The following is a 16,172-nucleotide window of genomic DNA, read 5'->3' on the forward strand; positions in this document are numbered from 1 at the left end:
AAAAAAGACTTTGGTGGCGTCCTTTGGACAGGGTTGATCGACAACAACGTCGTTTGCGCAGAAAAATGCACCGTTTCCGATGAAAGGGAAAACGATTGACAGGATAGAACAGTTTTGACTGCCGCGCGCACTGCGGGCGCGGGTTTCGTATGCAAGGCTACTTATCAAAAACATCACCTTACGAAATTTTCAACTCCTGCGGGATGATACCGACTCTAACTATTTCTCAACCCCTGCGCATCCTGTATGCATATCGACGTGACCAGAACCTGCGTGACTATCTAGTCAGAAGCACCCTCACTAACCTAGTCGGAAAAGGGAGAAGAGTGCGTGACACGAGCGACCTGGACCTTCTAAAAATCAGGCTATCACTAACCTGACTACAACCGATGAGGACCGCGATACGTTACCCTGTGGCCAGTCTCGCTGCAACACCTGCCTCCACACGAACACCTACACATTCCTCGGTACTCCAGGTGGACGCATCGTGTTTTCAACGAAATACACCTATGTCAACGAGAACGTGGTTTTATATTCAATCAAATGCCTGTCATGTTACAAAATCTGTATCCGTGAAACTGGTGAAGACGCTTGGGTGACAGATTTTGGGAATATCTACGTTCCACAACGCACTGGCTTTAATCCGTCCTGTTGGACGGCATTTTGCTTCCCCGCGGCACTCAACTCAGGACATGCTGGTTTCTGTAATTCCTTCGAGGTTCAAGGATGCTACAGACAATGGCAGTTTTGAGGCCAGGATGATTTTCAGACACCGCACACTACACCCTGGTGGTCTCAATGTGGACTTTGGTTTTATATGAAGTCAGTGCGTGACGTAAACGTTACCATTTTTGTTTTTATTTGAACGTTAATGACCCTTAATCACACGGTGGCCATGTTGAGTCCCGAGTCCCGAGGGATTTTTTTGCGCACCGAAACTCGTTCCCAAACACTTCAACTCGAGGCTCGGGGTAAGAACTCTATTGTCTATGGCCAATGTGGCCGCCGCACGAATAAGGTAAAGACTTGTTTCCATATCTCAAAGTGCCCTTGGACGTGAGGTGCCTGGAATGAAATTAAATCATTCCCATGAATGGGAATGAAATTAAATCACTGGAATCGGAATGCTAACAGTTAAGCCTAAATATTGTCTTAGGCCTAATAGAACCATATCACTCAATGTCCAAACAAAAGATTTTGCCCGTCGAACCTCTCATTCAGTGTGAGGCTGGACGGGCAAAGACAATGCCTTTATTCCCCACGGACTCCAAAATGGCCGTCGCGTGATAAAGGTGAATTAGGCCTAAGGTTAGCATTTCTAAGGGGTTTGGGCTTTTTCAACAGTTACATGATAACCTCAGTCTGCATTTTACACTGACCGATTCCAGTGATTTAATTTCATTTCCAGTCACCTCACTTCCAAGGGCACTTCGAGATATGGAAACAAGTCTTTACCCACGAATAAGGACCATTTTTCAGTTGCTTTCAAACCACTGATGAAGAGGGAGTACCGACCATGCTACGAACATAAAGGAAATTAGTTGTAACAACGGTATCACAACTTTCAAAGAAAGCAACTAGGCTAAAAGGAATGCTACCAACTCTCACAACACAAATAAACAGACAGTCTCAGTTTCATTGGTGCACCAATTTGGATCATTTATTCCGTTGCAGTGAAAACTATTTTAAATTCTTACAATTCAGAATTGATTGCATTACATTGATGAAACAATGCGAAATGCGCAAGTGCAGTAGAGCGCCGACATCGGGCTGGTTACCAGTGCCCTAGGCCGCGGTGACCTGGGAGGCGAACTTATTGCACTCCAGCTCCTGGTAGGTGATACACCGGTCCTGGCAATTGCAGTCGGTGGTACAAACAGGGGTCAGGAATTCCATGCCCTGATTCTTCCACGCCTTCACAAGGGCCTCAGTGAATTTATCCATCATCTCTTCAGTGTGCTTTGGGGTGGGAGCGATGCGAAGTCGCTCCTTTCCACGTTCCACCGTCGGGTAATTGATTGACTGCACGTACATGCCATACTTGGATAGCATCTCGTTGCAAATGGCTGTACACTTTGCCGCATCGCCAACCTAAGACAAAAGAAGCGCATAGGGTTAGAAAAAAACTTCGTCTGTCCCGAATGCCCTGGTAAAAAACGCCAAAAAGTGTTCGAATTTTCAAAAAGTTCTCGATCGTTAGAAATAGAACTCAGCAGTTGCTTAAATTCTTTAGACATTCCCTTAGAGATTTTCGTTAGTATGCCTATACGATGTAACGTGCAAATGCATTATTGCATTCTTCACAGTTTTACCATCGTATCCTTATCACATAACGTGACCCCTTGAGTCTCTAAGAAACTCATTTACATTTTTATATTCCAACCAGCTCAATTTCTTTCACTTTTGACTTTAAAATGAAGTTAAAGGTCGAAGCGTCGCAGATTTTTAAAAAAGAATTTATCTGTAAACCGAGATGGTTCTCTGTTTCTCAATTTTATCGCAATGTTTTATAGTCGTCTAAAATGCCTATTTTACCAAAGACCTGGTCTTCCGTTGTTAACAAGTGATCATAGAAGTAAATCGCAGAACACCATTGTTTTTCGAACAGATTTGGAAAACTGACATCGTTTCAAATTGCTTTACATCAAACGCAAAAATGACACTGGTTCCTTTCAACCGTGTAACGTTTTGTGTGTTCAACTCTTCACTTCCACGATCATTAAAAACTGCTCTAAACTTGCCACAACTACGGAGAAGAGCTCAAATGTTGCCCAAAATGCGGAAAAAGGGCGAATAAGTGCTCAAGGGTGTTCCAATTGTAAAACAGTGCTCCAAAATCCGCAATCGGGATATAAACAAAATATAAGGGAGACGGTTCTGATCATTAATATCACCGAAAATGCGCTGTAAAATATTTTGGCTGATCTCTGGGTATTAGCAATGCCGAAGACACTAACAGTTTGGCTGAAGTGAATTTTGACCAAAACTCATAAAATCTGCCGAGTAATAAATACCTCTTACTAACCGAGTTCGAGGTCCGTGCTGTAAGTTACGGACAGAGTTTTTTCCCGTTGATTTATGCGTGGGCCATAAATCAACGGGAAAAAAACGAACTGACCAATCACGGCGCGCGCACTAAGTGAGAGATATGGTAAAACACTTACATGCACAGGAATGATGTGGCTCGGTGCATACACCACAGGTAGCCCAGCACTGACAAGCTTGTTTCGCAAGGTGTGGACGACGCTTTGGTGCTTGTTTCGAAGCTGACGCCCCTCTTCGCCAGACAGAATACCAATGGATGTAATGGCAGAATTCACCGTGACCGGGGGCAGGGAAGTGGTAAAGATAAACCCAGATCCATAACTGCGAATGTTGTCCACAAGAGCTGCTGTTCCAGCAATGTACCCGCCTATGACGCCAAATGCTTTCCCAAGGGTACCGCTGATGATGTCCATTTTGTGAAGGACCCCATCGCGGGCGCCGATACCTGCGCCATTGTAGCCGTAGAGGCCAACAGCGTGGACCTTTCGACAGAGAAAAGAGGACACGTTCAGACTCAACTGAGAATATCCTACTGCACAGCCATATTTTAAAGAGAGCAGGCTTTGCGCTCACATGACATAAGAAAGCTTGATATAGATTTCTGGGACGGCTCTACCAGCACCACTCGATCCCCCTTAAAGAGAGGCTACAGGTAGCCCATCCTCTACTCGATTGCTAGCCGATAGCTCAACAACTGAGTTGGTTTCGTGACAGAAGAAATCAGTACCGAATCCTTGCTTCTCAACATAAAACTATGAAAGTTACAGATTTGCAAAAGTACAGACATCTTTTCGTTTGAAACAATGACACCGAATTTGTTCACGTTCCGATGCCTGGATGTTCTGTATGATTTTTGACAGCGCAGCCTTCCCAAACGCGAACTCACCTCATCAACAAAGGTAAGAGCACCATATTTGTGCGCAACATCACAAAGCTCCTCCAAAGGACACACATCCCCAGTCATGGAGTGCACCGTCTCAAAAGCCACAATCTTCGGCGCATCGGGGTCAGCTTCCTGCAACAGCTGCTCCAAGTGGTCGACATCATTATGGCGGAAGATAAACTTCTTGGCTCCACTGTTCCGTATCCCTTGGATCATAGACGCATGATTGCCCGCGTCAGAGAATATCAGGCAGCCTAGAAGAATCATAACACAGTAATGAGTCGAGAACTGGAGAATGACAGGGTTGGTCATCTGTATTTTTGTAGTACCCACTCCCTCCTTCCTCGGGAAAGCACTCGGGTACTTTACTGAGGACAAAGAATAAGTAAAGTCTGAAAAATTATCAACCAAAGAAAAAATTGTAACTACAACAGAGACATTGACTGACACTTCAACAAGCTGCGCTTAAGTCATCCTCAAAGTCAAGTCATTTGCGCAGTGTCAGTGAATCATATAAGTCACTGATGCCGAAGGAATTGAGTGCCTAGTTGCATTGTTGACAAAACATTCTCCCTTTGTCTTCAGTGGCTGATCTCAAACCAAAACTGACACGAAAATATTAATATCTACAAACTTGATGCATTCTAATACCTGGTAACTGGCGTGCCAGAGTGAACAGTGTGGTATCATTGGCCACATAACAGGACGTAAAAAGCAAGGCTGCTTCCTTGTCATGCAGTTCTGCCAGCTTCTCTTCCAAACCTTCATGATAGCTGCTGGTTCCCGAGATATTCCTGGTGCCTCCTGCTCCTACACCGTGTTTTTCAATGGTCTCCCTACAGAAACACAAAAATAACATTAAACAGATACATTCTTTTTCATAAAAGGTAATAATTACTATGTGCAGCTGTACATTCTTTTTGGAATAATATTACTCTCTTACTATTTTCTACATAAATTTACTCTTTGTTTTTATTTGCCATTTTTCATTGAAAGGTTCAATCTTCTTCAATTTGTATTTTGGAGCATCAACGACTTGACTACTAACTCGCAGTTTGTCCAATGGAGAGGTCTTTCGTATTTTGCTTGAATTGTTCATTAAGTTCACTTGTCTTTCCTTTGTCTTTACTTCAGCAACCATTTGGATTTTCAATTAAAAATCTGTTCATTCTTCAAAAGTTTGACGAGCGAGTTTCTTTTTTGGGCTAGAGCTAAGACTAAATCTTTGACGACAAACTTACATTGCAGTTTTCAAAACTTCTGGGTGACGACTCATTCCAAGATAATCATTGCTGCACCAAACAGTCACATCTTTGCCCGCCATGGTGTTACTGTAATCCAGTGCATGTGGGAATGCCCCTGCCAAACGGTTTACTTTCTTGAAAATACGATAAGTATCATCATTCTTCTTCTTGTCAATCTCGCCCATGAAGAACTGGTCATAATCAAAGTGGGAATGGAAATTCTGAAGGTCGGGAGCAGGTGCTATGAGAAAAAGCAAAATTTATTTTTTTAACTCTTGTTGCATTCCATATGGATAAGAACGTACACTTTCATTCCCTCCTCCCGTTTTTCTTCCGGGGGGAGGGTACAGCTACATGTAGGCTAACTAATCATGCCATTTGTCCATATCAGTTACAGGTGTAACAGTCGATGCCATTAGAGTTCACATTGTGGCTGCCATGTTGAAACAACGTTCCATGTGTCTGGAGCACTTCGCCTCTATCTCATGTGAATCCACATGAAGTCAAGAAATTCTGAGAATGAGTACCAGGTATATCTTACTTTAACCAAACATCAAGAGGACATATTTTCTCAGTGATGCTTTACTATCCATTCACTTAGAAAAACAAAAAAACAAAACAAAACAAAGAGTTTAAAACAAGCCGTTTCTGTAGAGTTCCTAACTGGTGCTCAATACTCAAAACACGCTTACCTATTTCTAGTTCACAAACAAAGTTGTCCAAATTGAATAGAAATGTCGGACACACAGCTACGTTGTAGATGCACCATCACTGATGGCCAAAAAGAGGTTGGCTATGGATTGCCAAAATTGTTGGATCCTAAAATTATCCAGGGCCATATATATTATACAAACTTTTCCCATCTATTTCCATAGTGTTTTAACTTTTAAACCCTAAAGAGTGATATCACTGCTATTTAAACATACAGGTGAATAGAATCATGAAATTCAAATGCAACTAGTACAGACTTTGTTAGCTGAAAACTTTCCTCTCATCTGTAGCCTAGCATAGTTGGGTCCATAAAATTGCTGTTACAGACTGAGAGGCTCAATATAGTAGAGGTCTGCTCCATCCGTGGCTTCAAGTGAATTACAAGTCTTTTCCAATCCCAAGTTACAAGAAATAAAAAATTAATGTTTGAATGTTACCAGCATACCTTGCACACTAAGAGGCATTGTCACCATCTGACGCACACCAGTGGGCTGAGACAGGACACTGCCAACCTTCATGGCTGGGGTGGGCTGAAGTTTCTGCAAGGCATCAACAACTAACTTTCCACTTGAGAAGGGGCATTTTCCATCTACAATGGGACAATAGTAATGCAGTGGTTAATCTAGCACTTCAAATAGTTGATAGTCACAAAAAGTTTCTCTTTACAGTAGCATTCAACTTGGTCCCAACGCTCTCCACCCACCCTCAACCTGTGGCAAGAAAGAGACACATGCACATATACACACCCTTGTATGGTATGACTGTGTTTGTCCCAAAATATGGGATACGTAACAAACAAAAGATTGATGGAAGAAGTATCATGAGCAACTTCTGATTTCAATCAATTTTAAAATTAGGTCGTTGGTACTCAAGACACAAGATTAAATGGAACTAAATGTGTCTGACAAACCTGCAGGAATAACAGACTCCATTTTGGGATATCCCTCTTGGTAATCACACGCACACCCATTCCCTTTCAGAGCAGCATCTGCCACAGCAGCATTCTGGGTAAAAGGGCACTTTCCAGCTACAAAATAAATAAGACAACTATTTCAGTGATGGGTGTTTTCACTAAAAATATATAATTACAGTGCAACGTGCTTTACCGCGGCCACCCAACAAACTTTCACATTTGACAACTACATGTACAAGTAAATACACCAACTCAACAACCGTGCAAACTTTGCAAGGAGGCACGACCGTCAATCAAATTCGCACACCCTGATAATTATTTTGTACTGCAGCACTGTAAGAAAGTAGGATTTCTTTGGAAAAATAATCTTTAGGAGGAAAACAGGAGATGTCAATAGTCTTAAATGTTTCATGTTAATTATAAGACACTTGTAACTAGACTAAGATGGAAAATTTTCTACCAGGAAATTACGCTTTCATCAAATAAGTTGATAAAATGCATAGAAACTACTGAAAACTCAGAGTCCTAAGCAGAATCGTCCTTCTGCCCATTTCCATGCAACAAGTTCCCCATCCTTCCCACTTTACACCTTAAAAACACCTTTAGCTGATTTAGAGTTGATAAAAGTTGAACTACCACTGTAAAAAGATTGGATAGCTAATGTTTTGAGCTCTACTACCCCTTTGTTAGAGTGGTTTTGCAAACAAAATAGTGGCTTGCTATAGAACTAACATAACGCTAGAGCTCTCTTGATTGGCTCAGAAAAAAATTTACAGTAAATGCAATGACCCTGACTAAAACAAACTAAAGTCTCAGACACAAATATTCTAACACTGAACACACTTTTTCCTCTTGCCACCCTAATGTGGTTTGCCAATTGCAGAGAAACCTTCATTAAACCTTGTGTTAAAAATATCATATCACAGTAATAGCTAAGGGGTAACATAAAAACGATTGTACGTTACAGTCCCTTGACATCCTACATTGTACCATCTTCTGTAACCTCGCTTTCTTTTTCCCTTGTTTTTTTTTTTTTTCAAATTGATTATTGCATTACCACATTGGTAATGAAGAGTTTGTGACCAAACTTGATAAAAGGGTTTTGGCAAGTTCCTCTAAATGCATGATCATGTGAAAGAAAATAATCTCAGGGTTTGTCACTCCAGATGAATTCTTCCAGTACAAAGTCACCCCAATTGAGATGAAAAATTCACCTGCTACCTTTCAACGCCTTATTAACAGTGTTATTGCCGGTCTTGATGTGTTGAAGCATCCATTGACAATGTAATTATTCATAAATAGTGACAGTTAGGAAGATCATTTTAAAACTATCCGAAGTTTCTTTGAACGACTTCATGAAGCCAAGACACAGTCAATATGCCCAAAAGTGAGTTTGCACCTTGCACATGTGGCCTATTTGGGCATATTGTTGGACAGCGCCAAGTGAAACCAGTTGATGCTTAAGGCTATGTCATTGTTGACTTTCCAAGTCCAGAGTCTAAAGAACAATAATTGATGCATTTTCTGATAATGGTTGGTTCTACCTCGATTTTGTCCAACCTTCTCTGCTGTTGCTGAACCACTGAAACAACTGACGAAGAGAGCCAAATTTGTCTGGGACACCAAGTGTAAAATGGCATTTGAGGAGACAAAAGCCTCATTGAAGAGTTTTGAATTTTGCATAAGCATTGTTTTCAGTTACTCTTGTGACTTTCAATGGTCCCAAGAGAAAACAAAAACAGTGCTTATGCAAAATTTGGAGGGACAAACAAAGAGTATTATGGTATTTTCGAAAGTGGCCCATTATGGCCATCAGTTTAAGTTACACATTGCTGCTGGAGCTGTGATTTTACAAGAGGACACTGACGGAGTGGACCACCCATTTGTCATTCTTCATCATTACCTTTCTTAGGTCGGCAAAAACCGGTTAGGCAACACACCAATCAAGAAGATTAACCAAAATCATAGGAACTTAATTCCACCGTCGAAAAGGAGTACTTAGCCCTGATTCTACCCTTAAAGCACTTTGAAGAACATCAGTTAATAAGTCACGTTTTTATGCTTGCTGTGTTTGGTTGGGTCACATGTATGTGACCACATGTTTGTTTGTTTTTTTTTTTTTTGTTACGTAATTAGTGTATGACCATGTAAGGGTAAAGTGAAGAAACAGAGAAATGGAGAGTCATTGTGTACAGCAATCACAATCCATTTCTGTTCTTGCGCAAGTCGAAGAGTACCATAAAACCAAATGCAACTCTGATGAAGTCTAATTCTGCAAAGTTACGATCCTGGCATTTCACATATTAAGGGGAAAGACATTATGTCATTGCAGACTGCCTTTCTAGAGTTTAACTCTCTTAGTACGCCAAAGTTGACCTAAAAAGTTTGAAAATTAACTCTCTTTTCCTTCAAGAGATTGGAGAAAATCAGTTAACAACTTAAAAGTTCATCCAAAGTTAATCGAAGGACTGGTTAGGAAACCTTAAAACCTTCAGAAGCGAGAACAATGTTGTTGAAATCAATGTTGAATTGACCCTGACCCTGCACAATCTTTTGTTTTCACTTCGCACGGGTTTGCAAATTGGTTGCACAAAATTTAATCGAAGGATTTGATTGGTTATCTTCTCAAAAAAAAAAAACAAGGTGTGTTTTGTGCAAGGTGAAGGCCAAAAATGCAGACAAAAACAATGAAACAAAGGAACTTGTCGCATTTCATAACCATCTCCACGCATTAAGATCCACTCAATAATTATGTCCCTTTTAAGAAGTCACATTTTCACGTTTTTGCACTTGCCATGTTTCATTGGGTCACACACATCAGCCCACGTTTTTTTTTTTTTTTTTTTTTTTTGGTTATGCAATTAGTTTATCATCATAATTGGGTAAAACAAAGAATCAGAAAAGTAGAGCATGAGAAAAGGAGTGAAGAACTCAAGCTCAGGGAGAGAAGGTTGTGCTTTGCGTTTACATAAACGGATTGATACATGGGATTGGTTGCAGCTTCTTTCTTCATTTTGCTGTTGCGGACACATTATAAACTGTACCTGTGTGATAAATGCACGGTACCATTGGGGGCTGTGTCTAAAAGAGAACTGTTAACTCTAGTGCTGGTCTTGTAATGTTACACTAATAATTAAGCTGCACACATGTTGTTTCTTGGTAAGCCAAAAAGAAATTTCATTTGTAATGTGGGGATTGTGCCCTGATGGACTTTGTGCCCTGTGCATCTGGACTTTGTACCTTGTGCATCTGGACTTTGTAGCTTAGTTTACATTCCGTTCTAGTAGTGGATTGTTGTTAACCGGCTCTGTACCTTTTTCACTTTTACTTGGGCGCTTGGGCCCTTGTAGATAAACTTTAAAACTCTTGTGAAAAAAAAAAAAAAAGGTCTAGGGCTTGGGGATACTGACTATAAAGTTTAATTCAGTGTTAAGGATACATTGGAAATCCTTAGAATGGAAGTAGACAAATAATCTGGATTTTTCTGGTCATATATCAAATGTGCACAAAACGATTACATGTAATAGTCAACTCAACGACGTTATGATGTGCTCTCGGAACCTTAAAGGGCAAGACCATGGTGAGCACGAAATGTTTTCTGTCTTCTGTGCACTGCATGTGTGTTTCAGTCTGTTCAGGCGTCAGTAATAAAACCAATAATGCTTTCCGATTTGGTGCTTCCACTAGGATTTCAGAAATGTACAGCCATACAGCAATTTAACCTTAAGAAATTAACTTCTTTTTGACCTTGGAATCACGCTTTCGGCATTCCGACACATCATCGATAATGGCGCCGTGTTGTGGTCTTTGCAGCAATTAAGTTGTCTCTCAAACATTGATCTTCTGGCACTGTGTTACGTAACCCCCAAGATCTTTTAGTTAAGGTCTGCTAGTTTGGCAACGCTACAAAGGTAGGGTACACCCTCCAAAGGTGAGCTCTGCTGGTACTACATGTTAAATTTAGTAGTGTGTAGGTATTCAAAGTCACAATATCGGAAGGAATTTAGACTGCAAGGGTAGTATTACATCAAAGTACTGATCTGGGAGAAAGGTGAAAAATCAGGGAGGAGGGAGAAATGGCCAAAAAAATTAGGGAGGGGGAGAAAATGAGTTTTAAAATAGGGAGATAAGATATTTGTCGACTTGTTCCTCTCTCCTCTTGAAAAGATTGTTTGTACAATTCGTGACAGTCGTTTGTGGGCCTAATAATTCATCCAATGTTATAAGAGGTGTTAGAAAGCTGCAGGGTATCAAACATGAATGACTTAGCAAAAAGAACACAAAAGAAATCTATACATATATGAATAAATTACCAATCGACTGTATCCCACAACACCAATACCAAGATCAAAACTGACAACCAACAACTACGTCAATGATTTACGAGGTTCCGCATTCTGATCTGATGTCCGGAATATGACATGCAAATACTGTGTACACTTTGTGAGCTTCAGCAATAACGGATGACATGTATCTTAACAGCTTTCTAAGATAACATACGTTTACATGTAGTAATTGATCACGTATGTCTATATATAAGCTGGATCGCAGTTACACCACAACTACTTACCCCTATTTTAACAAGGCAATCTCAAAAATCATTTCTGAGAGATGAAAGAGAGATCAGCGCTTAATCCTCGCGTGAACTATCTGGGAAGCCACTCGTTGAAGATCGAGAAAATGTACATTATGTACTCGACCGACGAGTGGTTTCGATTCTGTACAAAATGTGATAATTCATACAATACAGTGGCTTCATTTTCCCAACTGCCGATTGTTTTTAATGGACTGGAAAACATTTTTAGGTAAAGTGAGAGCTATAAGACGGCTTAGAATTTAAAAGCACTTAAGCTTAATGCAAATAATGATAGCCGGCACTTTCCTGCCGATGTGACGGTGACACATATGACACGATGAGATGGTGACGCTGAAACAATATTACGTCTTGATCAAGCCTAAAAATAAAAAATTGGAACCCATGGAATCATTCAAATTCTATTCAAACCTTTGGCAGTGGTTGCAACACCAACGGTCTTTGCTCCTGTGGTACAAATCGAGAAAAAGAAAAATTAGATAAATGAATTTAAGACTTGAACTTATGTAATCTCGTCGCATCAGCTGGCATCAGAAGAGTGTGAATTTTGAAGAATACCCGTTCGCAATATTCACAGCACAATCGTGTAAAGTTCTGAATTTAAAACAAAAAATTAAAACACGAAGATCGATCAGCCTTACCATCACTTTTGGGGGGAATATCGCTCTGTTTATTCAAGACTTCGGACATCACTGGGCAACGTTCAGCGTACGAAACCAACACAGGTCCCCTCGCTTTACGAACGAAAGAAGAAGGCACACGCGCCAAAAACGGGCATTTCTTTGCAAGTTCCATCGTTGAAACAATTCCCAAGGTTCTCGGGTTAAGGGTACAGCAGATTTGATGATTAAGAGGGTAAAAAAGCCGCTTTCACGTTGTATTCACACGCTTTACAAACGGAATGACACTGCATCCGCAATAATTCTCTAACCGTGGAGACAGGGTTTTATATATAGGTTTGATTACCAAATAAGGAGACAAAAACCAAATATGGTGAAGACCTGCATTGATGGGAAGAGTTTACGTCAAAATCACGGAATATTTTTCGTGGTCAGCTGTGTCATGTTTTTAATTTATTAAAGTTAACTTCTAAAAAAGGGGGTTAAAACAGATCTAAAAAAAATTAAAAAACTAAATTTACGGCCGCCTTCTGCGACCTTCTTCAGAGAAAATATACTAGCAAGTTACCGCATGCAAATATCTAGAAAAATAATGTCATTGTTCGTTGCTCCTAAGGGAGGAAACCAGTGCCGCGTAAACCCTGGGGAATGGTGTTCTTTCGTTGACAGAGTTTTTGTCGAGGAACGAATGCAACGACTCTAGAAAAAGCCTTTTGTTCTTGGTTTTTACGACTGTTTCCAAAATGCTTGCATAATTTGGGTGTATGTCGTGGCCGGTGGTTTCGGCATGCTGTTTTACCGCAGAGCCGATATTCTTGTGCTCAGCCCCCCGAGACTTCCAACTTCTTTTACTCTCTCCAACCAGAGTTAACTCTGCTCCAACATATGTAAAAGGCACTGCTTTTCTCCCTTAGGAGCAATGAATAATGAATGCATGCCGTAACTTGCTAGTATATTTTCTATGAAGAAAGTCGCAGAAGGCGGCCGAAAATTTAGTTTTTTAATGTTTTTTAGATCTGTTTTAGAATTATGAACACAGATAGCTCTTACAATTTTAACTTAACTTGTTCTCATCAGTACATTTTGCGAAATTTTTCCCCCTAAAGCTTTTTGAAACATAAATTATTTTCCAAGTGTGTGTGTAGACGTCGAAGTTCACTTTTTAGATTATGAACACAGATCGCTCTTACAATCTTAACTTAACTTGTTCTCATCAGTACATTTTGCGAAATTTTGCACCCAAAGCTTTTTGAGACAAAAATTATTTTCCAAGTGTGTGTGTAGACGTCGAAGTTCACTTTTTCCCTTTTGGCAGTCATGCATCAAATATAAGCAATGCTTAATTAAAATACTCCCCTAAAAAAAGACCGGCATTCATTTTTATATAGACAAACACATATATGCATATTTTGTACATACATATGTTTATTCTGAGTGTTTAAGACGAATTTTCTGAATGTGCTCAACTTTATAGATTATTTCTCGAGAACCGCAACGTCTACAGCTTCAGAGGTACAACATCGCTTTCTTGGCGACGGTTCCGTTCTGGATGATCACCCACCCGCAGCTGCTGAGTGTGGTCCGTTTGGGACCAGACGAAAAATGGAAAATTGATAGATAGATAGATACATAATGTCAATATACTAATCGGGTATTATTTTTTGTCGCTACGTACAGTATTTTTAAAGTCAAAACTGCTAAATCATTACCAGTTAAGAAAAAGATTGACTTCCCTTTACAAGCCCAATACTTTATTTGTTTATATTATGACGCAAAACTTATTTATCAATATTGGCAACAGAGCGATTTTCAAAACCCACCACCGCTCGTTCCGCTTTTAGAAAAGACTGACGATACCGTACCACTTGTAGCTGTATCCGCAGCGCCTAGTGTTTGCAATTATATATCCCGCCGATAACTGTTGCTGTCTACGTGGCCTCATACACCATGAGACGTTAATGAGACCTGGTAAAACATTATCCGGAGTCGAACAACTTTTGCTAGAGACCTTACCACCGCGAACTTATTCGTTCCCTTCTGCGGTATGCATTCGCGCGGGTTTATTTGTGAGTCGTTTTCTCGAAAACGAGAGGCGGTTTTTGTACGATTCACACACTTGGAATAATATGGCGTACGCAGTACACCGATCGCTCACAATTTCAAGTGGGATCTAAGGTCATTGTGTTTCTTAAAGTTTGTGATGGAGAGAAGATTTGAAGTGTAAACCCTACATTGAATAAAATTTGACAGCCGGAAAAAATGAATCGTTACATCCATTGAAGACATAACACGTCAACAAGCTCTAAGGGGGGTGACTTTGCAGACGTCAAGTATCATGAGCTTCACCACTCGGCAGCAATATTGCAGTTAAATCAGTGCTCGAAGTACATTTTTATTATTTTCATCCGTTATTATTCCACATTTACATGTTAATTTTTTTAGGGGCGGATCCAATGAGGATTTTTCTAAGGGGGTGGTGCAAAAGACCAGTTGTATCAGAAAGCCGAAGGTCATCTCAGGTATGGGGGTGGGGGGGTGGCACCACTGCCCCCTCCCCCTAGATCCGCCCCTGTTTTTCCTATTTATTCAAATAGGACATTGAGCAACACGAAAGCTTTGGATACTTTGGTCACTGTGCACGTACCAACAATTTGTATATCTTATAGTCTTCTTTGTCTGTGAACTTCTATTTTTTACTTTGTGACTTGTCTGAACTGTATTTCTTTGATTAGTTCGTAAATAAACTTGACTTGAAACTAAATATGAGACTAAAACATCCAAAAAGACGTGATTACTATAATAAAGTGTAATGACTATTCAGTAACCACAAACGTCAAAATAACGTCAATTGATGCCAAATCTAGCATTCAGTGACCAGACCGGCAACTCAAGGGGTAACTGAATGGTGAGTCTTACCAAATGTATTCAAAGGAATATCAATAGTTCGATATTGTTTTCATTGTTTGTTTTCTCGTTTAATTTAGACAGACCTTTTAGGACCCAAGTCCATAATAATTCCTTTAATCGACACTGAAGATCAGTTTGGAAACGACTGGATAAACCGTCATTCATTTCCTACAAACTGAACTGCGATTAAATGTTTCTTGATAACATGTGAAGAAATTATTTTTAAAACGACGAAGTTTCGACGAACCGTATACAATAGCCTTGTATAGAGAGGGAAATATAACAAACTTTTTACCGTTTTCTCCGGCTAACCTACGGTACGGAACTCTACAGTTATACTGTAGAGGACAGACTGCAACCGTCCGGGAACTCACTAGTGCGCTACACTTTGCGAATAGTGTGTGGTCACAGGATTATAAGCATTGAGAAGTTGTGAGACAGGGCCTACGGTTTATCGTCTAAACGATTTGTAGATGTTATCATTACAAAGACAGCACTTTCTCCTCAGTTACCGTATTTAAAAACTCTGAGTGTTAATCCCGCGCCCTCACGCCAGTGGTCCGATACTGGACCGAGCCAAGCGGTTGGCGGTTAATTCTGCAATCAGATGTATAAAAAAAGTGAAAGAAAGAGTTGAGCACGAATGGAGTCAGTCTGTGTGTTCAAATTTGGATTGCGTTCCTTTGCGAGAGAGCTATCGTAAACGAGGCCACGGCTAATAACCCTTTTCATCGTAGCCCATGGTACTATCCGCGAAGAATAGGGCATGGCGTTCCCGGTGTGTGGTCTTTCTTCGTCGTCTTATGATAAGTCTGGCTGGATCAGCTTGCATGGATTCTGAGCAAATCACACCACAAAAACAAGATAATACAGAAAGAAATCAGGACATTCTGTTGCCAGGTACTGGATCTTCTCTGAGAGCAGGCTCAAACACGATAGGTCTGATCTGTCCATTGAGAAGCTTCAGTAGCTAAAGAAGCGACTACATGAAGGCACTAGTGCTTGACACATGACTTGAATATGAAAAGTGTTCCGACACTTTGAAATGTTCAGCTTAGTCACGTGCGCCGAGTAGATTGTATTTGTCTTTGAAGGTTCCACCACGTTTTGTAAACAACTGGTAGCCTTCCTCTCGCTTGAAATCTTACGGATTCCTTGCTGAATTTGTATGCCATATAGCCGCATCAAAATGAAACAATATTGATTTCTTCGTTTCATTCAACAATTTTAAGGACTCAGAAAGAAATTTGGCATA

The 16,172-nt window shown here is 40.4% G+C and overlaps 1 protein-coding gene across 1 annotated transcript; it reads right to left on the minus strand.

Annotated features, from left to right (window-relative positions):
- Window positions 1-1,633: 1,633 nt before the first annotated feature.
- LOC138035583 (5-aminolevulinate synthase-like) lies at window positions 1,634-12,315 on the minus strand. The gene is made up of 9 exons (XM_068882226.1): window positions 12,032-12,315; window positions 11,802-11,837; window positions 6,794-6,910; window positions 6,329-6,472; window positions 5,170-5,413; window positions 4,580-4,764; window positions 3,932-4,182; window positions 3,165-3,527; window positions 1,634-2,091 (listed from the first exon to the last, which is right to left on the minus strand). The coding sequence occupies exons 1-9, from the start codon at window positions 12,183-12,185 to the stop codon at window positions 1,786-1,788; spliced, it is 1,800 nt and encodes a 599-aa protein (XP_068738327.1). The 5' UTR covers window positions 12,186-12,315; the 3' UTR covers window positions 1,634-1,785.
- Window positions 12,316-16,172: the final 3,857 nt, after the last annotated feature.

Source organism: Montipora capricornis, unplaced genomic scaffold (genome assembly GCF_036669925.1).
Source record: "Montipora capricornis isolate CH-2021 unplaced genomic scaffold, ASM3666992v2 scaffold_425, whole genome shotgun sequence".
NCBI classification, from domain to species: domain Eukaryota; kingdom Metazoa; phylum Cnidaria; class Anthozoa; order Scleractinia; family Acroporidae; genus Montipora; species Montipora capricornis.